Source organism: Oncorhynchus nerka, linkage group LG9b, assembly GCF_034236695.1.
Source record: "Oncorhynchus nerka isolate Pitt River linkage group LG9b, Oner_Uvic_2.0, whole genome shotgun sequence".
Classification (NCBI taxonomy): domain Eukaryota; kingdom Metazoa; phylum Chordata; class Actinopteri; order Salmoniformes; family Salmonidae; genus Oncorhynchus; species Oncorhynchus nerka.
In genome coordinates, this window is record NC_088424.1 from 11,287,415 (window position 1) to 11,305,754 (window position 18,340).

Below are 18,340 nucleotides of genomic sequence, written 5' to 3' on the forward strand. Positions count from 1 at the left end.
CAGCTTGCTACACAACATACACTTAGCATTACTTTCTTATCTACAGTATACATATCTCCCTAGCATATTACATAATTTATGCAGCAGCATACATTTTTGGACTCACCTTGCTGTTCTGTGCTCACTTGAACAGGAAAATGACATGGCGGTCCTTCTTGTTGGCAAATTTTGTCATCAATGTCTGGCATTCTCTGGATTGATGGTGCTTTCAAGACAACTGGGAATTTTGAAAAAACAAGTTTGAATCATGACGTCAGAGATATTCAGGTCGGAGCTCTAGAAAAAGGCCAGAGTTCCCGACTTGGAATTCCGAGTTGGATGACCGTTCAAAATGTGTTTTCCCAGTCGAAGCTAATTTTTCTCAGAGTGCCCACTTGTCTTGAACTCACTGAAGTCTGAGATTCCCTAGTTCCGAGTTTCCAGTTGTCTTGAACTCACTGAAGTCTGAGATTCCCTAGTTCAGAGTTTCCAGTTGTTTTGAACACGGCAGAAGTCTGAGATTCCCTAGTTCAGAGTTTCCAGTTGTTTTGAACACGGCAGAAGTCTGAGATTCCCTAGTTCAGAGTTTCCAATTGTTTTGAACTCACTGAAGTCTGAGATTCCCTAGTTCAGAGTTTCCAGTTGTTTTGAACTCACTGAAGTCTGAGATTCCCTAGTTCAGAGTTTCCAGTTGTTTTGAACACGGCAGAAGTCTGAGATTCCCTAGTTCAGAGTTTCCAGTTGTTTTGAACACGGCAGAAGTCTGAGATTCCCTAGTTCAGAGTTTCCAATTGTTTTGAACTCACTGAAGTCTGAGATTCCCTAGTTCAGAGTTTCCAGTTGTTTTGAACTCACTGAAGTCTGAGATTCCCTAGTTCAGAGTTTCCAGTTGTTTTGAACTCACTGAAGTCTGAGATTCCCTAGTCCAGAGTTTCCAGTTGTCTTGAACTCACTGAAGTCTGAGATTCCCTAGTTCCGAGTTTCCAGTTGTTTTGAACTCACTGAAGTCTGAGATTCCCTAGTTCAGAGTTTCCAGTTGTTTTGAACACGGCAGAAGTCTGAGATTCTCTAGTTCCGAGTTTCTAGTTGTTTTGAACTCACTGAAGTCTGAGATTCCCTAGTTCAGAGTTTCCAGTTGTTTTGAACTCACTGAAGTCTGAGATTCCCTAGTTCAGAGTTTCCAGTTGTTTTGAACTCACTGAAGTCTGAGATTCCCTAGTTCAGAGTTTCCAATTGTTTTGAACTCACTGAAGTCTGAGATTCCCTAGTTCAGAGTTTCCAGTTGTTTTGAACTCACTGAAGTCTGAGATTTCCCAGTTCAGAGTTTCCAGTTGTTTTGACCACAGCAGAAGTCATGCTGGATTGACAGCATGGTCAATGTATTCAACCTTTCCGGCCCATGGTGTTGCATGTGAATGTTTATCCTTTTTAAGCTTGGAAAATAGACCCTTAAGGATAGTAAAGAGACGACACTGGGTTTAACGTGATGACAATTACTTTATCGAATTAATGAACTATGTTTAATTATTACGATGATTCAATGAATCCTGTATCAATGAACTCATTAGCTTGTGCACCACAGAAAAAAGTTGATTTAACGAATTACCGTTTTCCGAATGAACTCTTAAAGACATAAAGATTCAGTCATCAATCAGTCATGAATGAATTTACCTTCAGTCTCATTCTGAATGTTACAAAATCCTTGGATATCTGCACAAACCCTAGAATAAATGATGAATCAGCGATATACAAATTGGCTTAATTATTTATTTACTAAGTCAAATCAAAATCAAATCAAATTTATTTGTCACATACACATGGTTAGCAGATGTGTAGCGAAATGCTTGTGCTTCTAGTTCCGACAATGCAGTAATAACCAACGAGTAATCTAACCTAACAATTCCACAACTACTACCTTATACACACAAGTGTAAGGGGATAAAGAATATGTACATAAAGATATATGAATGAGTGATGGTACAGAACGGCATAGGCAGATGCAGTAGATGGTATCGAGTACAGTATATACATATGAGATGAGTAATGTAGGGTATGTAAACAAAGTGGCATAGTTTAAAGTGGCTAGTGATACATGTATTACATAAAGATGCAGTAGATGATATAGAGTACAGTATATACATATGAGATGAGTAATGTAGGGTATGTAAACAAAGTGGCATAGTTTAAAGTGGCTAGTGATACATGTATTACATAAAGATGCAGTAGATGATATAGAGTACAGTATATACATATGAGATGAATAATGTAGGGTATGTAAACATTATATTAAGTAGCATTGTTTAAAGTGGCTAGTGATATATTTTACATCCATTTCCATCAATTCCCATTATTAAAGTGGCTGGAGTTGAGTCAGTATGTTGGCAGCAGCCACTCAATGTTAGTGGTGGCTGTTTAACAGTCTGATGGCCTTGAAATAGAAGCTGTTTTTCAGTCTCTCGGTCCCTGCTTTGATGCACCTGTACTGACCTCGCCTTCTGGATGATAGCGGGGTGAACAGGCAGTGGCTCGGGTGGTTGTTGTCCTTGATGATCTTTATGGCCTTCTTGTGACATCGGGTGGTATAGGTGTCCTGGAGGGCAGGTAGTTTGCCCCCGGTGATGCGTTGTGCAGACCTCACTACCCTCTGGAGAGCCTTACGGTTGTGGGCGGAGCAGTTGCCGTACCAGGCGGTGATACAGCCCGACAGGATGCTCTTGATTGTGCATCTGTATACGTTTGTGAGTGCTTTTGGTCACAAGCCAAATTTCTTCAGCCTCCTGAGGTTGAAGAGGCGCTGCTGCGCCTTCTTCACGATTCTGTCTGTGTGGGTGGACCAATTCAGTTTGTCTGTGATGTGTACGCCGAGGAACTTAAAACTTACTACCCTCTCCATTACTGTCCCATCAATGTGGATAGGGGGGTGCTCCCTCTGCTGTTTCCTGAAGTCCACAATCATCTCCTTAGTTTTGTTGACGTTGAGTGTGAGGTTATTTTCCTGACACCACACTCCGAGGGCCCTCACCTCCTCCCTGTAGGCCGTCTCGTCGTTGTTGGTAATCAAGCCTACCACTGTAGTGTCGTCCGCAAACTTGATGATTGAGTTGGAGGCGTGCATGGCCACGCAGTTGTGGGTGAACAGGGAGTACAGGAGAGGGCTCAGAACGCACCCTTGTGGGGCCCCAGTGTTGAGGATCAGCGGGGTGGAGATGTTGTTACCTACCCTCACCACCTGGGGGCGGCCCGCCAGGAAGTCCAGTACCCAGTTGCACAGGGCGGGGTCGAGACCCAGGATCTCGAGCTTGATGACGAGTTTGGAGGGTACTATGGTGTTAAATGCTGAGCTGGAGTCGATGAACAGCATTCTCACATAGGTATTCCTCCTGGGTTAGGGCAGTGTGGTTGAGATTGCATCGTCTGTGGACCTATTTGGGTGGTAAGCAAATTGGAGTGGGTCTAGGGTGTCAGGTAGGGTGGAGGTGATATTGTCCTTGACTAGTCTCTCAAAGCACTTCATGATGACGGAGGTGAGTGCTACGGGGCGGTAGTCGTTTAGCTCAGTTACCTTAGCTTTCTTGGGAACAGGAACAATGGTGGACCTCTTGAAGCATGTGGAAACAGCAGACTGGGATAAGGATTGATTGAATATGTCCGTAAACACACCAGCCAGCTGATCTGCGCATGCTCTGTGGGCGCGGCTGGGGATGCCGTCTGGGCCTGCAGCCTTGCGAGGGTTAACACGTTTAAATGTTTTACTCACGTCGGCTGCAGTGAAGGAGAGTCCACATGTTTTGGTTGCGTGTCAGTGGCACTGTATTGTCCTCAAAGCGGGCAAAAAAGTTATTTAGCCTGCCTGGGAGCAAGACATCCTGGTCCGTGACGGGGCTGGTTTTCTTTTTGTAATCCGTGATTGACTGTAGACCCTGCCACATACCTCTTGTGTCTGAGCTGTTGAATTGCGACTCTGTTTGGCCCCAATTGCGACTCTACTTTGTCTCTATACTGACGCTTAGCTTGTTTGATTGCCTTGCGGAGGGAATAGCTACACTGTTTGTATTCGGTCATGTTTCCGGTCACCTTGCCCTGGTTAAAAGCAGTGGTTCGCGCTTTCAGTTTCACGCGAATGCTGCTATCAATCCACGGTTTCTGGGTTGGGAATGTTTTAATCGTTGCTATGGGAACGACATCTTCAATGCACGTTCTAATGAACTCGGGAATTAGCGTATTCGTCAATGTTGTTGTTGGACGCAGTGCGGAACATATCCCAGTCCACGTGATGGAAGCAGTCTTGGAGCGTGGAATCAGATTGGTCGGACCAGCGTTGTACAGACCTGAGCGCGGGAGCTTCTTGTTTTAGCTTCTGTCTGTAGGCAGGGAGATGGAAATGTGAATACTTTGCACATGAACGGCCGCTCATTCGAAAAAATTGCAATGTACATATTGACGTGTGTATGTCTTTGTTGAAATTGCCAGTCCATCTGGGGAGTAATTTGACAAAGTCTCTGGTTTGTCCACCAGAGATCAAAGTCTTTGAAGTTGTAGCTCTGTTATAAAGGGTACATCAGACGTACCAATGGTTGTTTGATAGGGAAATGTTCTTTGGATTGAATCTTTCAGAGTACCACCCGGTGGTTCTTGGTCAAATTTACTAGCCTAAAGTACTTAAACAGCTGCAGACTGAATATTCCCATGTTGTCTTCATCTTCTTCACTCGAGAAAGTTTCAGAGTTTCTAACCATTTTGTACCTTTCAGCTCACGCTGTCTGTGTACTGGTCTTGTAGAGTCTAACCATTAGTGACATCCAGTTCACACCGTCCCCCTGCTTGGTCTCTAGTTTTAAACCATTTCTCAGCCATGTAGCCACTGCTTCACGCTGACTGGTCTATAGAGATTTTCTTCTTCTCTGTTGAAAATTTCAGAGTGTCTAACCATTTTGTATCTTTCAGCTCACACTGTCTTATGTAGAGCTAGAACCATTTTACACGCCCATAGCAACCCGGCAATGTACTGGTCTCTAGAGATTTACATTTCTTAACCATTTCAGCATTTCACCATTTCAGCACCCAACGGGCTCGTCCTCACGTTCTCTGGTCTAAATGTACATTTTGTCACTGGTCCTTTTATGAAATCTGGAAAAAGGGACGTTCCATGATGCCGACATGTGTGTGCTCACGTGGATGGAGTCACTGACTTGTTAAGACTTCATATGAAAAACAATTCTCTCACTTAGAAGGCTAACATCACATTACATCTTCTCACAAATAGTTTCATATTTAATCATATAAGTTCCACAACATCTAGATGTGAATCTGATCACTGGAAAATATACACATTCAGAGATGCATTTATGTTGTTCTACTGCCCTTAGTTACATCACAAATTAGTCATGAATTTCACATGATTGTTCTTTAAGTAGCCACGGACCAACAGCTTGGATTACAGAAATATTGTTTCATTATCCAATCTTGGATGTCACAGTACTACAATATCTCTCTCTGTTGTAAAGAAGGGATTTTAAACTTCCCTTTCATTGTGTGGGAGAGAGAGCGTTCCTGCAGTTATTTACGACCGTTATAAAACTGTGGTGGGAGAGAGGAGGGGGTCTGGTGCCTATGATCCTCACCCAAAAGAGCAAGTCATGATACCAGACTTGGACTACACACCCTCTCTACTGAATAGCAGGCTAGTGATTGCTTTCCAACACTTGCAGTTAGCCACTAATTCCTTCCAAACCTTCAACAAATCATTGTTGAATTTGCGATTTCCAACTTGTTGTGTAATGTTTATGGCCGATGAGCGCCGAGATGTTTTATCCATAATTTCTTGAAAAGGATTTGCCAGTAGATTGTCGACTTGATTCATGATGATGACTGCTTGTCTAGCTTGTTAGCTAAGATTTTGAAAGTATGATGTTGACATGATCAGTCCAATCAAAGCTACGCTAGATATAACGTGATTTGACATAATTTTATCCGTGTCCAATGACCATGAGCCTTCTTAGATGGGCACTTCTAATGTAACTTTATGGCAGCACCCAAGGGGTTTGAATTTTCAAACTTTCCCTGTAGATTTTGCGGTGACTTAGTGTCCCCATAACTGACAGAAAACTGAGCCAATCATGGTGCAACTAGAGAACATTACCAACCCCTACGCACTGTATTTTCCACTGGCTGCCCCACCACCACAGAAAGCACTGAGCTAGCTTGAAACACCTGCATTTTGGAGCTGCCTTACTCAAGAAATCAAAAAAGAGACCATGTTTGTATGCGACTTTATTAACTCAATTATATTTTTTACATTGTTTGCCAACTGATATGTGACACGTATTAATGCCAATATAACAAAACAGACAACAACAAAAAACAGGGCTCTACCCCACCTGCCATGAATGACGGGTCACCACTGGGCAAGGAGAACACTTTGTTAAAGTTTCAATTAAGGATTGCCACTTTAAACAAAAAACAGGGCTCTACCCCACCTGCCATGAATGACGGGTCACCACTGGGCAAGGAGAACACTTTGTTAAAGTTTCAATTAAGGATTGCCACTTTAAACACCTTAAATAGAGTCATATTGTTATTATATGGTGCCATCCTCTAGTGAATGAGTTGCTTTTGTGCCATTGATATTAAGCAAAACTTCTGATGTCGATAACCAAATTCTTAGTATTGCAAACGATATTGAAAGCAAAACATATACCCAAAAGTATTGATAGCAAAACAAAATATTGCAAATGTAAATGTATGCAAAAAAAATGTTTGCAGTGAAATATTTTTTTATGATTAAACAAAATGTCTCCCCCTTTTCTGCAATTTTTGGTTATCTTTTTCTAGTTGCAAGATTTGGCACATTCATTCAAGCAACAGAGCACCCCATTGCTGGTGTGTCTCTGAAGATAAGCAGGGTTCTAGCCAGTTCATGGATGGGAAACCAGATGTAACTTGAAGTTGTGTAAATTCTATAGCCTAAAAAAAACACTTGTGAAACTTTACTTGTCTGAAAACATGAAAATGTCAACAACAATTGTTTTTATTTTTCACAAGTGATTTGTTCACATGTTTATACGTCTTGGAAAACCACATGTTTTTTTCACGTGATTTTTTAAAACATTTTTTTTTAGATCCAGACACATGCTTCATATAAATGGTGTGTTCATTTCCTAGGACAAATGTTCTTCTCACGTCTGTTCCTCTGGCTAGGTTTGTCCATTGTGATCGGAGATCTCCTGCGTCAGATCCCCATCGCTGTGCTCTTTGGGATCTTCCTCTACATGGGCGTCATGTCCCTCAACGGTATCCAGCTCACCGAGCGCATGTTGCTGCTTTTGATGCCTCCCAAGTATCATCCTGACCACACTTATGTCCGCAAGGTCAGTACCACTAAACCACAACAACATCTATGTTTGCAAGGTCAGTACTGCCCAAATCCCAACCATACCTACAGTTGCAAGGTCAGCAGCACTGCTTGAATCCCTACCACACCTATGTCTGCAAGGTCAGTGTATTGCCCAAACCTTGACCACACCTACGTCCACAATGTAAGTACTACCCAAACCCCAACCACGCCTGAAAATCCTGTGCTGCAGAGTAGCTAAACAAAACTTAATAACGACACTGGTTCTATCTTGTAAAAGTGTCCTTAGCATCTGAAGGGCAAGGCCTTTGAAAGCCAACTACTGACTCTGACTAGAACTGCTATTCTAATATATGTGTGTGTGTTCCAGGTGAGGACCCTGCGCATGCATCTGTTCACGGGGATCCAGCTGGTGTGTCTGGCGGCACTGTGGACAGTCATGTCCACCGTGGCTTCGCTGGCCTTCCCCTTCGTCCTCATCCTCACCGTGCCCATCAAATGGTTCCTATTGCCCCGCATTTTCACCACGCGCGAGATGCAGTGTGTAAGTCTCACCACACACACCGTCTAGCACTGTTGCCACCGCCTACAGGAGTTGTGTTTTTATTGGTTTTAGTTTACAGTGGGATGTTGCTTCGGGGGCCTTTGTCTGAGAAATAATCTGTGGGAAAGTCTGATATCCTATGCAGCTGACCCCTGGTAATAACCTTGACCCTTGACTTCTACCCCCGCTCTCTCTTTGTGTCTTAGTTGGATGCAGATGACGCAGAACCTAAGTTTGATGAGAGGGAGGGACAGGATGAGTACACAGAGATGGTGCCAACGTGATGGACATTCTGCCAACCAATATACACCCTAGCCCTACAGTATACTCCAGGAAGTTGCTCCAAACCCACCAAATCCTTTGTTTGTTCAGCTGATAATTTATAACGCACCACTGATGGTTTGAAATGTTTTACTCATTTTTTAAATTGAATTGTCTTGAAAGCTTTTTAGGGTCCCAACTCCCACATCATATTTTTTTTGTCTGTTTTCACTATATTGCTTTTTGGAAGGTAGATTTGTCCTTCAAAAATAATTTGAGTTACTATGTTGATTCATGTTTTTAGGTATCTTTGGGGTGTGTTTTAATGTCAGGTGGGAGTTTGAATTGCTATGTGTCAAAGACTAGAGCCCAATTCCAAGTCTCCACCTTCTGCGCAAAGTGTGCAGAAGGTGAAATTGGGCAGAAACCACATCCTCTGAGGTCATGACCTAAGAAGAAGCACTTTATTACGATAGGATCAGTACAGATGTAGTATACATCTTATCACTTTGTACTGATGAATATATACATGTACAACATAGTCATAGACGAACATTTACCATTCAGTCTAGTTCCCACAGTTAAGCGTATCATTGCAGTAGTCTTTTGAATGTTACATATTTATTACTACTATGGTACATTTTTCATTCAAGAGTGGGTCAAATGTACACTACGTGGTTCTCAATTCACATGATTTTACATGGCCCTCCAGTATGGCAAATTCATTTCATTAATGTTGTAGCTTCACTGAGAAGCACTTACCATAATGCACACTGACAGAAGTAAAAGCAACAAAAACCTGATAAATCTAATGGTTCCCCATCAAAAGGGCAACTAGGCTACGCTCAGTTAATTGTTGTTTTCAATGAGGAGGGTTTCTGTGCCCATTCCAATTGCCTTTAGTCCAATACAATATGTTTAACTTGTACTGTACCTCAAATTGCTTAAATACAAGAGTAGAAAAGATTTGCATTATAGAGCTTTGCATTATAGAACCAATTATTTGCAGTGTGTGTTTGTGGGGCCTGTCCAACTCTCTTTCGGCAAATAGCATGTGACTGTGACACCATTATAACTTTATGTATAATATGGTTTGAATGGTATTTGCATTTATTATGGATCCCCATTAGCTGCTGCCAATGCAGCAGCTGCTCTTCCTGGGGTCCAGCAAAATAAAGGCAGTTTATATTGTAAAAAAACATTACAATACATTCACAGATTTCAGAAAACACTGTGTGCCCTCAGGCCCCTACACCACCACTACCACATATGTACAGTACTAAATCCATGTGTATGTATAGTGCGTATGTTATCGTGTGTGTGCATGCATGCGTGTGTCTGTGCCAATGTTTGTTGCTTCACAGTCACCGATGTTCCATAAGGTGTTTTTTATCTGTTTTTTAAACTCTAATTTTACTGTTTGCGTCAGTTACTTCATGTGGAATAGAGTTCCATGTAGTCAAGGCTCTATGTAGTACTGTGGTCCTCCCATAGTCTGTTCTGGACTTGGGGATTGTGAAGAGACCTCTGGTGGCATGTCTTGTGGGGTATGCATGGGTGTCCGAGCTGTGTGCCGATAGTTTAGACAGACAGCTCGGTGCGTTCAACATGTCAATACCTCTCACAAATACAAGTAGTGATGAAGTCAATCTCTTCTCCACTTTCAGCCAGGAGAGATTGACCTACATATTACTAATATTAGCTCTCTGTGTACATCGAGGGGTCAGTCGTGCTGCCCTGTTCTGAGCCAGTTGCAATTTTCCTAAGTCCTTTTTTGTGGCACCTGACCACACGACTAAACAGTAGTCAAGATGTGACAAAACTAGGGCCTGTAGGACCTGCCTTGTTGATAGTGTTGTTAAGGCAGAGCATCACTTTATTATAGACAGACTTCTCCCCATCTTAGCTACTACTGCATCAATATGTTTTGACCATGGCAGTTTATAATCTAGGGTTACTCCAAGCAGTTTAGTCATCTCAACTACAGTCACAAGCTATTTGCCACACTTGAATTTAAGAAATTTGAGGTACAATACAAGTTAGACATATTGTACTGGACTAAAGTCAATTGGAATTGGAATGCTTTATACAGGATATGGATCCACCTCTGGGTAACAGAACGTTTTGTACGTGTAGGTGGTAACCAGATTCGACACTGTTGTTTAAAAGCAGCCCTTATTCAAATTGATTCATTATTTGCAATTGAATGAATACAACCCTAGCAATAAAGTAGCACTACAGTACCCAATAAAGTAGCACTACAGTACCCAATTGTGTGTATTTGGGATGATACACAGGGGAAGCCTTCATTCATTAATTTGGCAAAATGTGTCAACAATAAAATAAAAAATCCTATCCTGTGGGAATGACAAACCACATTATATTATTTGAAGAGCACATACTGTAAGTCGCTTTCTACCGATCACTTGCTGCTTAGATCTCACCATTGTGCTTCTCCGAACATGTTAAAGATGTTTGGTCCCATTACCTACATAGTCTTTCATACCTGAATACACTACATACCACGATTTACTTGATTTTCACTGTTGTGTCCTAGTTGTATAGTCTTGGTTTAACTGTCTGAACAACAGTATGTACAGTATGTCGGCTTTAATGTACAGTAAACAGAAGTAGGAGACATTCTATTCAATACAAATTAAGGTATTTTTAAGTATGCACATATTTTTGGGCCCCAGTAGCTAATCATGTCTATAAAGCCAATGAGGATAGTATATTAATAACAGCTGTTTCCATCTTAAAATGTCACTAAATGTGTTGTAACATACACAGTCATAATACACGTTATTGAGATTCTGTTTACTTTCTACCAGAAAGTTAAACATCATACCGGTGCACTGAAAAATTACAGTTGTTTGCAAGTATTTCAAAAGTGTGTAGTAGGAAGACTGTGTCTCATTGAATCACTGCAAAGGAAGAGCAGTGGCTGCCATGTATGGGTTTGTTGTCATCATGTGCTCCAAATTGCCTACTTTGCAGATTTGCTTGCTGTTGTTACAGTTTTCAGTTTGTGTGCTTTGTCAAGTTCACCAGGTCATATCATCTTTCCACTCAAAATACAATGTGAGAGAACATAAGATGCCACAAATATTTTAGCATATTTCTGGATGCTAGCTTTGCAACGAAATTGGGGAGGAAAAGGTTGTTGTTTTTTTAAACCAAAAAACAATGCTTTGGGATAATTAACTGCAAATAGTATAGCATGAGTGACAAATAAAGAAGAAAGAAAATATATTACATACAAATATATCCATATATTTTCTTAGGAAACAATCATGGTTCAAGTGCTTTGGCTTTAGCTACATTGCAAGATGTTAAAATAGACAATCCGCCTTGGTCTTATCCATGTCAAGTTTGTAGAATGACAAAAATGGACTGGTTTTAAATGTGTTTTTTTTAACATGTATTATATATATGTAAATGTCTATTAATGATCAAATGAAACTGAAAGTTGTGTTTTCTTTTCTATTTGCAAGGATGTGTCTGTCCCTGTACAAAAGTATGTGTCAAGTGGTTGAGAGATACCTAAAAATGATCAATTTAAAGTAGACATTCATATTAAGGATAGGCCATATAAATGATGTACGGTACACTTTCTTCTTGTCATCACCATACTGTATGATCTATCACCTAAACACCCAAAAAGATCACGTTATCAGTCACTAACCGTCAAAGTTTGAAATAAAAATATACTGCTCAAAAAAATAAAGGGAACACTAAAATAACACATCTTAGATCTGAATGAATGAAATATTCTTATTAAATACTTTTTTCTTTACATAGTTGAATGTGCTGACACAAAAATTATCAATGGAAATCAAATTTATCAACCCATGGAGGTCTGGATTTGGAGTCACACTCAAAATTAAAGTGGAAAACCACTCTACAGGCTGATCCAACTTTGATGTAATGTCCTTAAAACAAGTCAAAATGAGGCTCAGTAGTGTGTGTGGCCTCCACGTGCCTGTATGACCTCCCTACAACGCCTGGGCATGCTCCTGATGAGGTGGCGGATGGTCTCCTGAGGGATCTCCTCCCAGACCTGGACTAAAGCATCCGCCAGCTCCTCGACAGTCTGTGGTGCAACGTGGCGTTGGTGGATGGAGGGAGACATGATGTCCCAGATGTGCTCAATTGGATTCAGGTCTGGGGAACGGGCGGGCCAGTCCATAGCATGATGATCTCATCTCGGTACCTAATGGCAGTCAGGCTACCTCTGGCGAGCACATGGAGGGCTGTGCGGCCCCCCAAAGAAATGCCACCCCATACCATGACTGACCCACCGCCAAACCGGTCATGCTGGAGGATGTTGCAAGCAGCAGAACGTTCTCCACGGCGTCTCCAGACTCTGTCACGTCTGTCACGTGCTCAGTGTAAACCTGCTTTCATCTGTGAAGAGCACAGGGTGCCAGTGGCGAATTTGCCAATCTTGGTGTTCTCTGGCAAATGCCAAACGTCCTGCACGGTGTTGGGCTGTAAGCACAACCCCCACCTGGGGACATCGGGCCCTCATTACCACCCTCATGGAGTCTGTTTCTGACCGTTTGAGCAGACACATGCACATTTGTGGCCTGCTGGAGGTAATTTTGCAGGGCTCTGGCAGTGCTCCTCCTTGCACAAAGGCGGAGGTAGCGGTCCTGCTGCTGGGTTGTTGCCCTCCTACGGCCTCCTCCACATCTCCTGATGTACTGGCCTGTCTCCTGGTAGCGCCTCCATGCTCTGGACACTACGCTGACAGACACAGCCAACCTTCTTGCCACAGCTCGCATTGATGTGCCATCCTGGATGAGCTGCACTACCTGAGCCACTTGTGTGGGTTGTAGACTCCGTCTCATGCTACCACTAGAGTGAAAGCACCACCAGCATTCAAAAGTGACCAAAACATCAGCCAGGAAGCATAGGAACTGAGAAGTGGTCTGTGGTCCCCACCTGCAGAACCACTCCTTTATTGGGGGTGTCTTGCTAATTGCCTATAATTTCCACCTGTTGTCTATTCCATTTGCACAACAGCATGTGAAATTTATTGTCAATCAGTGTTGCTGGACAGTTTGATTTCACAGTGTGATTGACTTGGAGTTACATTGTGTTGTTTAAGTGTTCCCTTTATTTTTTTGAGCAGTGTATTATGAGTCCATGGCAAATTAAAGTGGATGACGATAAACGGAGTACGTAGGCACGGTGATTTTCTTACAACTTAAGTTGTATTATGAGTAAACTGGATGACGATAAACGGAGTACGTAGGCATGGTGATTTCTGGAATATTCTTAAAACTTACGTTGAAAATTATGCTGTAGCTGCTTCCTGTTGACAAGAAATATTGATAAATAGCCCAATAACAAAACACAGTTTTAAAGTGTCCAAATCAATAACCAATATGCAGAAACAGTTTGTGATAATTGAAAACATAGACATGAAATGTACTATCTACACATACATGTGCAACAATAGTCATAGTATTACTTAGATATTTTTTTAAACAAGCACCTTATAAACAAACTGCACACACATTGTCAAGTGGCAATAAATCACTAATCGATTTGAAACTACGGAAAACACGGAATCTGGGAACAATGTGTACGTCACTGATTAAAATTTGTAGTGGACAGATAGCTATACTGAACAAAAATCTAAATGCAACATGTAAAGTGTTGGTCCCATGTTTCATGAGCTGAAATAAAAGATCCCAGAAATTGTCAAAACGCACAAAAAGCTTATTTCTCTGAAATTGTGTGCACAAATGGGTTTACATCCCTGTTAGTGAGCATTTCTCCTTAACAAAGATAATCCATCCACCTGACAGGTGGGGCATATCAAGAAGCTGATTAAACAGCATGATCATTACACAGGTGCACCTTGTGCTGGCGACAATAAAAGGCCACTCTAAAATATGTGTTTGACACAGAACATAATGCCAAATATGTCTCAAGTATTGAGAGAGTGTGCAATTGGCTGACTGCAGGAATGTCCACCAGAACTGTTCCCAGAGAGTTTCTTTACCATATCTGCTTCCAATGTTGTTTTAGAGAATTTGGTAGTACGTCCAACCGACCTCACAACCGCAGACCACATGTAACCACGGCAACCCAGGACCTCCACATCAGGCTTCTTCACCGCAGACCACATGTAACCACGCCAGCGCAGGACCTCCACATCAGGCTTCTTCACCGCAGACCACATGTAACCACGGCAACCCAGGACCTCCACATCTGGCTTCTTCACCTCAGACCACATGTAACCACGCCAGCGCAGGACCTCCACATCTGGAAAGAAACGGTGGGTTTGCACAACCGAAGAAGTTCTGCACAAACTGTCAGAAACCGTCTCAGGGAAGCTCATCTATGTGCTCGTTGTCCTCACCAGGGTCTTGACCTGACTGCAGTTCAGCATCCTAACCAACTTCATTGGGCATATGCTCACCTTCGATGGCCACTGGCACGCTGGAGAAGTGTGCTCTCAAAGGATGAATCCTGGTTTCAACTGTACCAGGCAGATGGCGGACAGGGTGTATGGCGTTGTGTGGGCGAGCGGTTTGCTGATGTCAACGTTGTGAACAGTGTCCCATGGTGGCGGTGAGGTTATGGTATGGGCAGGCATAAGCTACGGACAACAAACACAATTGCATTTTATCAATGGCAATTTGAATGCACAGAAATACCATGACGAGATCCTAAGGCCCTTTGTTGTGCCATTCATCTGCCATCACCTCATGTTTCAGCATGAAAATGCACGGCCCCATGTCACAAGGATCTGTACACAATTCCTGGAAGCTGAAAATGTTCAAATTCTTCCATGGCCTGCATACTCACCAGACATGTCACCCATTGAGCATGTTTGGGAAGTTCTGAATGGACGTGTAAAACAGCATGTCCCAGTTCTTCCATGGCCTGCATACTCACCAGACATGACACCCATTGAGCATGTTTGGGATGTTCTGAATGGACGTGTACAACAGCGTGTTTCAGTTCCCGTCAATATCCAGCAACTTCTCACAGCCATTGAAGAGAAGTGGGACAACATTCCACAGGCCACAATCAACAGCCTGATCAACTCTATGCGAAGGAGATGTGTGAGACAAATGGTGGTCACACCACATATAGACTCGTTTTCTGATCCACACCACAAACTTTTTTTGGTATCCGTCACCAACATATGTATATGTAGTCCCAGTCATGTAAAATCCATAGATTAGGGCCTAATGAATTTATTTAAATTTACTCATTTCTTTATATGAACTGTAACTCAGGAAAATCTTTACAATTGTTGCGTTTTGAAGTGTTACATTTTGATTCAAGTGGGTCGCCAACGAGGTAAGTGTTTTTTTTTTAAATTACTTCCATCAATATCATGCTGACATCCAAGGGCATCATGCAGCCCAAAGTACGTGAGGATGGTGTTCTGGAGGGGGGCTATTTCCTCCGTATAGGAATTGGAGAATTTAGCATTTTTTAAACACTTTTTTTGTTGTTGAATATCTTACCATACATCTTGAGCTGCTTGTATCCTCCTGACTGATGGTTATTTTTTAAAGAAACTAAATATGCTTCTCTGCATTGAAAGGACTGTGAGTCTTATTGAGTATATCTAGTAATTACTTGCTTTTCTGAAGTCTAACAACCTTGCCAGCAGGTATGCCAGCTAAGATAGTTAGACATGCTAGCTACTCTAACTTGATTGATAGCCTGAGCTGGCTTCTTGGTAGCTAATTATGAGGTTGGGAAATTGGGACCCTATCTGGAGTAGCTAAAGCCAGCTTCGTAAAGTTGCTAGGTGGCTAGTAGTATTACAGAGAAACAACAACAACAAAAATCATATTTAAAAAAAACATTTGAACAAGACAAATCTGAGGGGGCACGTGTCTCTGTATGGGCAAGGAGCCTCTGCTGAAATCAATAGAACGGGGGCGAACGTTTGGGGTGTAGCGCTGTTTAAATCTACACTATTTAGCTTGGAATAACCTATTCACGGTTGGTTAGATTAACATTTGTAGAAGGCTTCTATCTATAGTTTGGAATGGTGGATGGTGATTTCGGGAGGCTGCCATCAAGGAAATGAGAATAAACCACTTTTTTTTAACTTCCAACAAATTACGACCCGCCATAGGATATCAACAATGACAACAGTTGGCTGATATTTACGTGTATTGGTGTGTGGACACTGGCCAGTGACTTTTATGTTTTAAGCAATTAATCCTGTGTCATTGTTTTGACTATAAACTTTTACACTAACATAACTATGTCACGACTTCCACCGAAGGTGGCTCCTCCCCCTGTTCGGGTGGCGCTCGGCAGTCGTCATTGCCGGCCTACTAGCTGCCACCGATCCCTTTTCTTTTTCGTTTGGTTTTGTCTGTCTTGTGTTCACCTGTGTCTAGTTTAGCTTATCAGTGGGGTATTTAATCTCGCCCTACCCGCTAGGTTTTGTGCAGGATTGTTTGTGTTACTGTCATTGGTTTGGGTTGCGTTTTTTTTTACTGTTAATTAAGCAGGTTTCTTTTTTGGGACTGTTTTTCCCGCACGTTAGTTTAGTAGAGGAGTGTGTTTCCTCTGTTTTTTACTAGACTGTGTTCCTGTTTTCTTGTGGCTGCTTTTGTGGTCCTGTAGCTGTTCTGTTGGTGGACCAGTCATAAAACGCCCTTCTTGGAACTCTTGCTCTCCTGCGCCTGACTCCACACCCACCTCTCCTAGGGAGATTCTGACAAACCAATCATAACCCGAGGGAAAAAGGATGTGTAATTCCCCCCAATTCCATGTGGTCAAAACATCAGCTTGTGTAATGTAGTAGCACATACTTTTCACACCATGGAAAGTAAAACAAATACATACTTCTCAATAGTTGAACCATTTAGAGATGTAAAAAATGCTTCAAAGCACGATTTAACCAGGCGCTCTAGACTAGTGTCTATATGGCCTGTGCAACAGGCTAAATGTTTGACGTTTCTAGGAATAGGTTCATAACCTTTAATTGCATTGCCTGAAATACCATAGCCTGCTACATAGGCCTTTACAATTAAATTGTTCAATGTTCACTATCTCAGCTTTTTCACATGACATGCCACCGGCCTACGGTTATTATTACATTCCAGTCTCAACTAGATGATGTGGGATTCCAGTGAAGGCCTTCTCCTTTCCCCATCTATTCGACCAGTTTCATTTAATTATGTGGCACTGTTGGCTGTGTTGGTGAGGAGGGTGCAATTGGGCCCGCAATTCTGGGCGTTCCAGCATGTGGGCATTCCTGCTTCTGCATATTTATACTTCTATTTGTCATTTTTTTAGTTAGCACAGCTGTCCTACAGTAAGCTGTCCTACAGTAGGTGGCATTAATTCACAATAATATTGGATGTCGCCTCTAAACCCCACAAAAGAAGGGGTGGGGGCAACAACGGTAGCTAGCTAGCTGTAGAATGGTAGACAGCGTCCTTTGTTCCCACTTGTCGGGAACTGTTTTCCCGCAGTTCTGTTAAAGCTTAGCCAGCTAGTCCTAAGGAGGACTCCGGTACACAGCAGGTGGGAGGCAGGGACGACACTGTGTGCTAGCTAGTCAACTAGCAACCTAGCTAGCACACAGTGTCGCTTACTATCAAGCTAGTTAGTACACAGTGTCGCCCAAGCCTCTCGCCTGCTATGCTAGTAGGAGGTGGGGACAACCAGTAGGCAGTGTCCTTCGCTCCCGCCTGCTGTGTACCGGAGAAATCTGTGCCTGACACAGTGTGCTAGCTAGCTAACTAGCATCTTAGCACATGGTGTCGCCCCAGCCTCCCTCCTGTAGTGCTAGTGCTGAAAAAACTCATATACTTTTATTGCCCTTTTGACCCACATTCAAAAATGTCACACAAGCTGAATATGTTGTGCTTGTGGGGGGGGGAACAATGGGGTGCTCAAGGTGGGTGTTTATGCAGGAACCAATAGGATACTCGACATGGGGGGGCTCATGAAGGAACCAATTGGATGCTCAAGAGGAATGCGTGCTGCAGTTGCACTGGGTGCTCGAAGGGGGGCGTTCATGCAGGAACCAAGGGGAGGGGTGTTCATAAAGGAGACACAATGGGACTCTAGATCACATGCAGGAATGCCCTGAATTTCTGGCTGCAGTTGCACACTATTGGTGTTGGTAGCCTACATGAAAGGCTGGACTGAGGAAAAAGTGAAGTATGTCCATGGTCTAGAATTGTCATTTCAGAATAGAC

General features: G+C 42.5%; 1 protein-coding gene across 4 annotated transcripts in view; it reads left to right on the forward strand.

Annotated features, from left to right (window-relative positions):
* Positions 1 to 11,603, forward strand: part of LOC115114089 (anion exchange protein 2-like) — a 69,684-nt gene extending 58,081 nt beyond the window's left edge. For 3 of the 4 annotated variants that reach the window (XM_065013326.1, XM_065013327.1, XM_065013328.1), the window contains 3 exons: positions 7,177 to 7,346; positions 7,701 to 7,874; positions 8,081 to 11,603. In XM_065013326.1, coding sequence (XP_064869398.1) covers positions 7,177 to 7,346; positions 7,701 to 7,874; positions 8,081 to 8,158 — 422 coding nt within the window. In that variant the 3' untranslated portion in view covers positions 8,159 to 11,603. Of the gene's footprint in view, positions 1 to 7,176; positions 7,347 to 7,700; positions 7,875 to 8,080 lie in introns of those variants that run through there. The other variant, XM_029642052.2, reaches the window with a different exon arrangement.
* Positions 11,604 to 18,340: the final 6,737 nt, after the last annotated feature.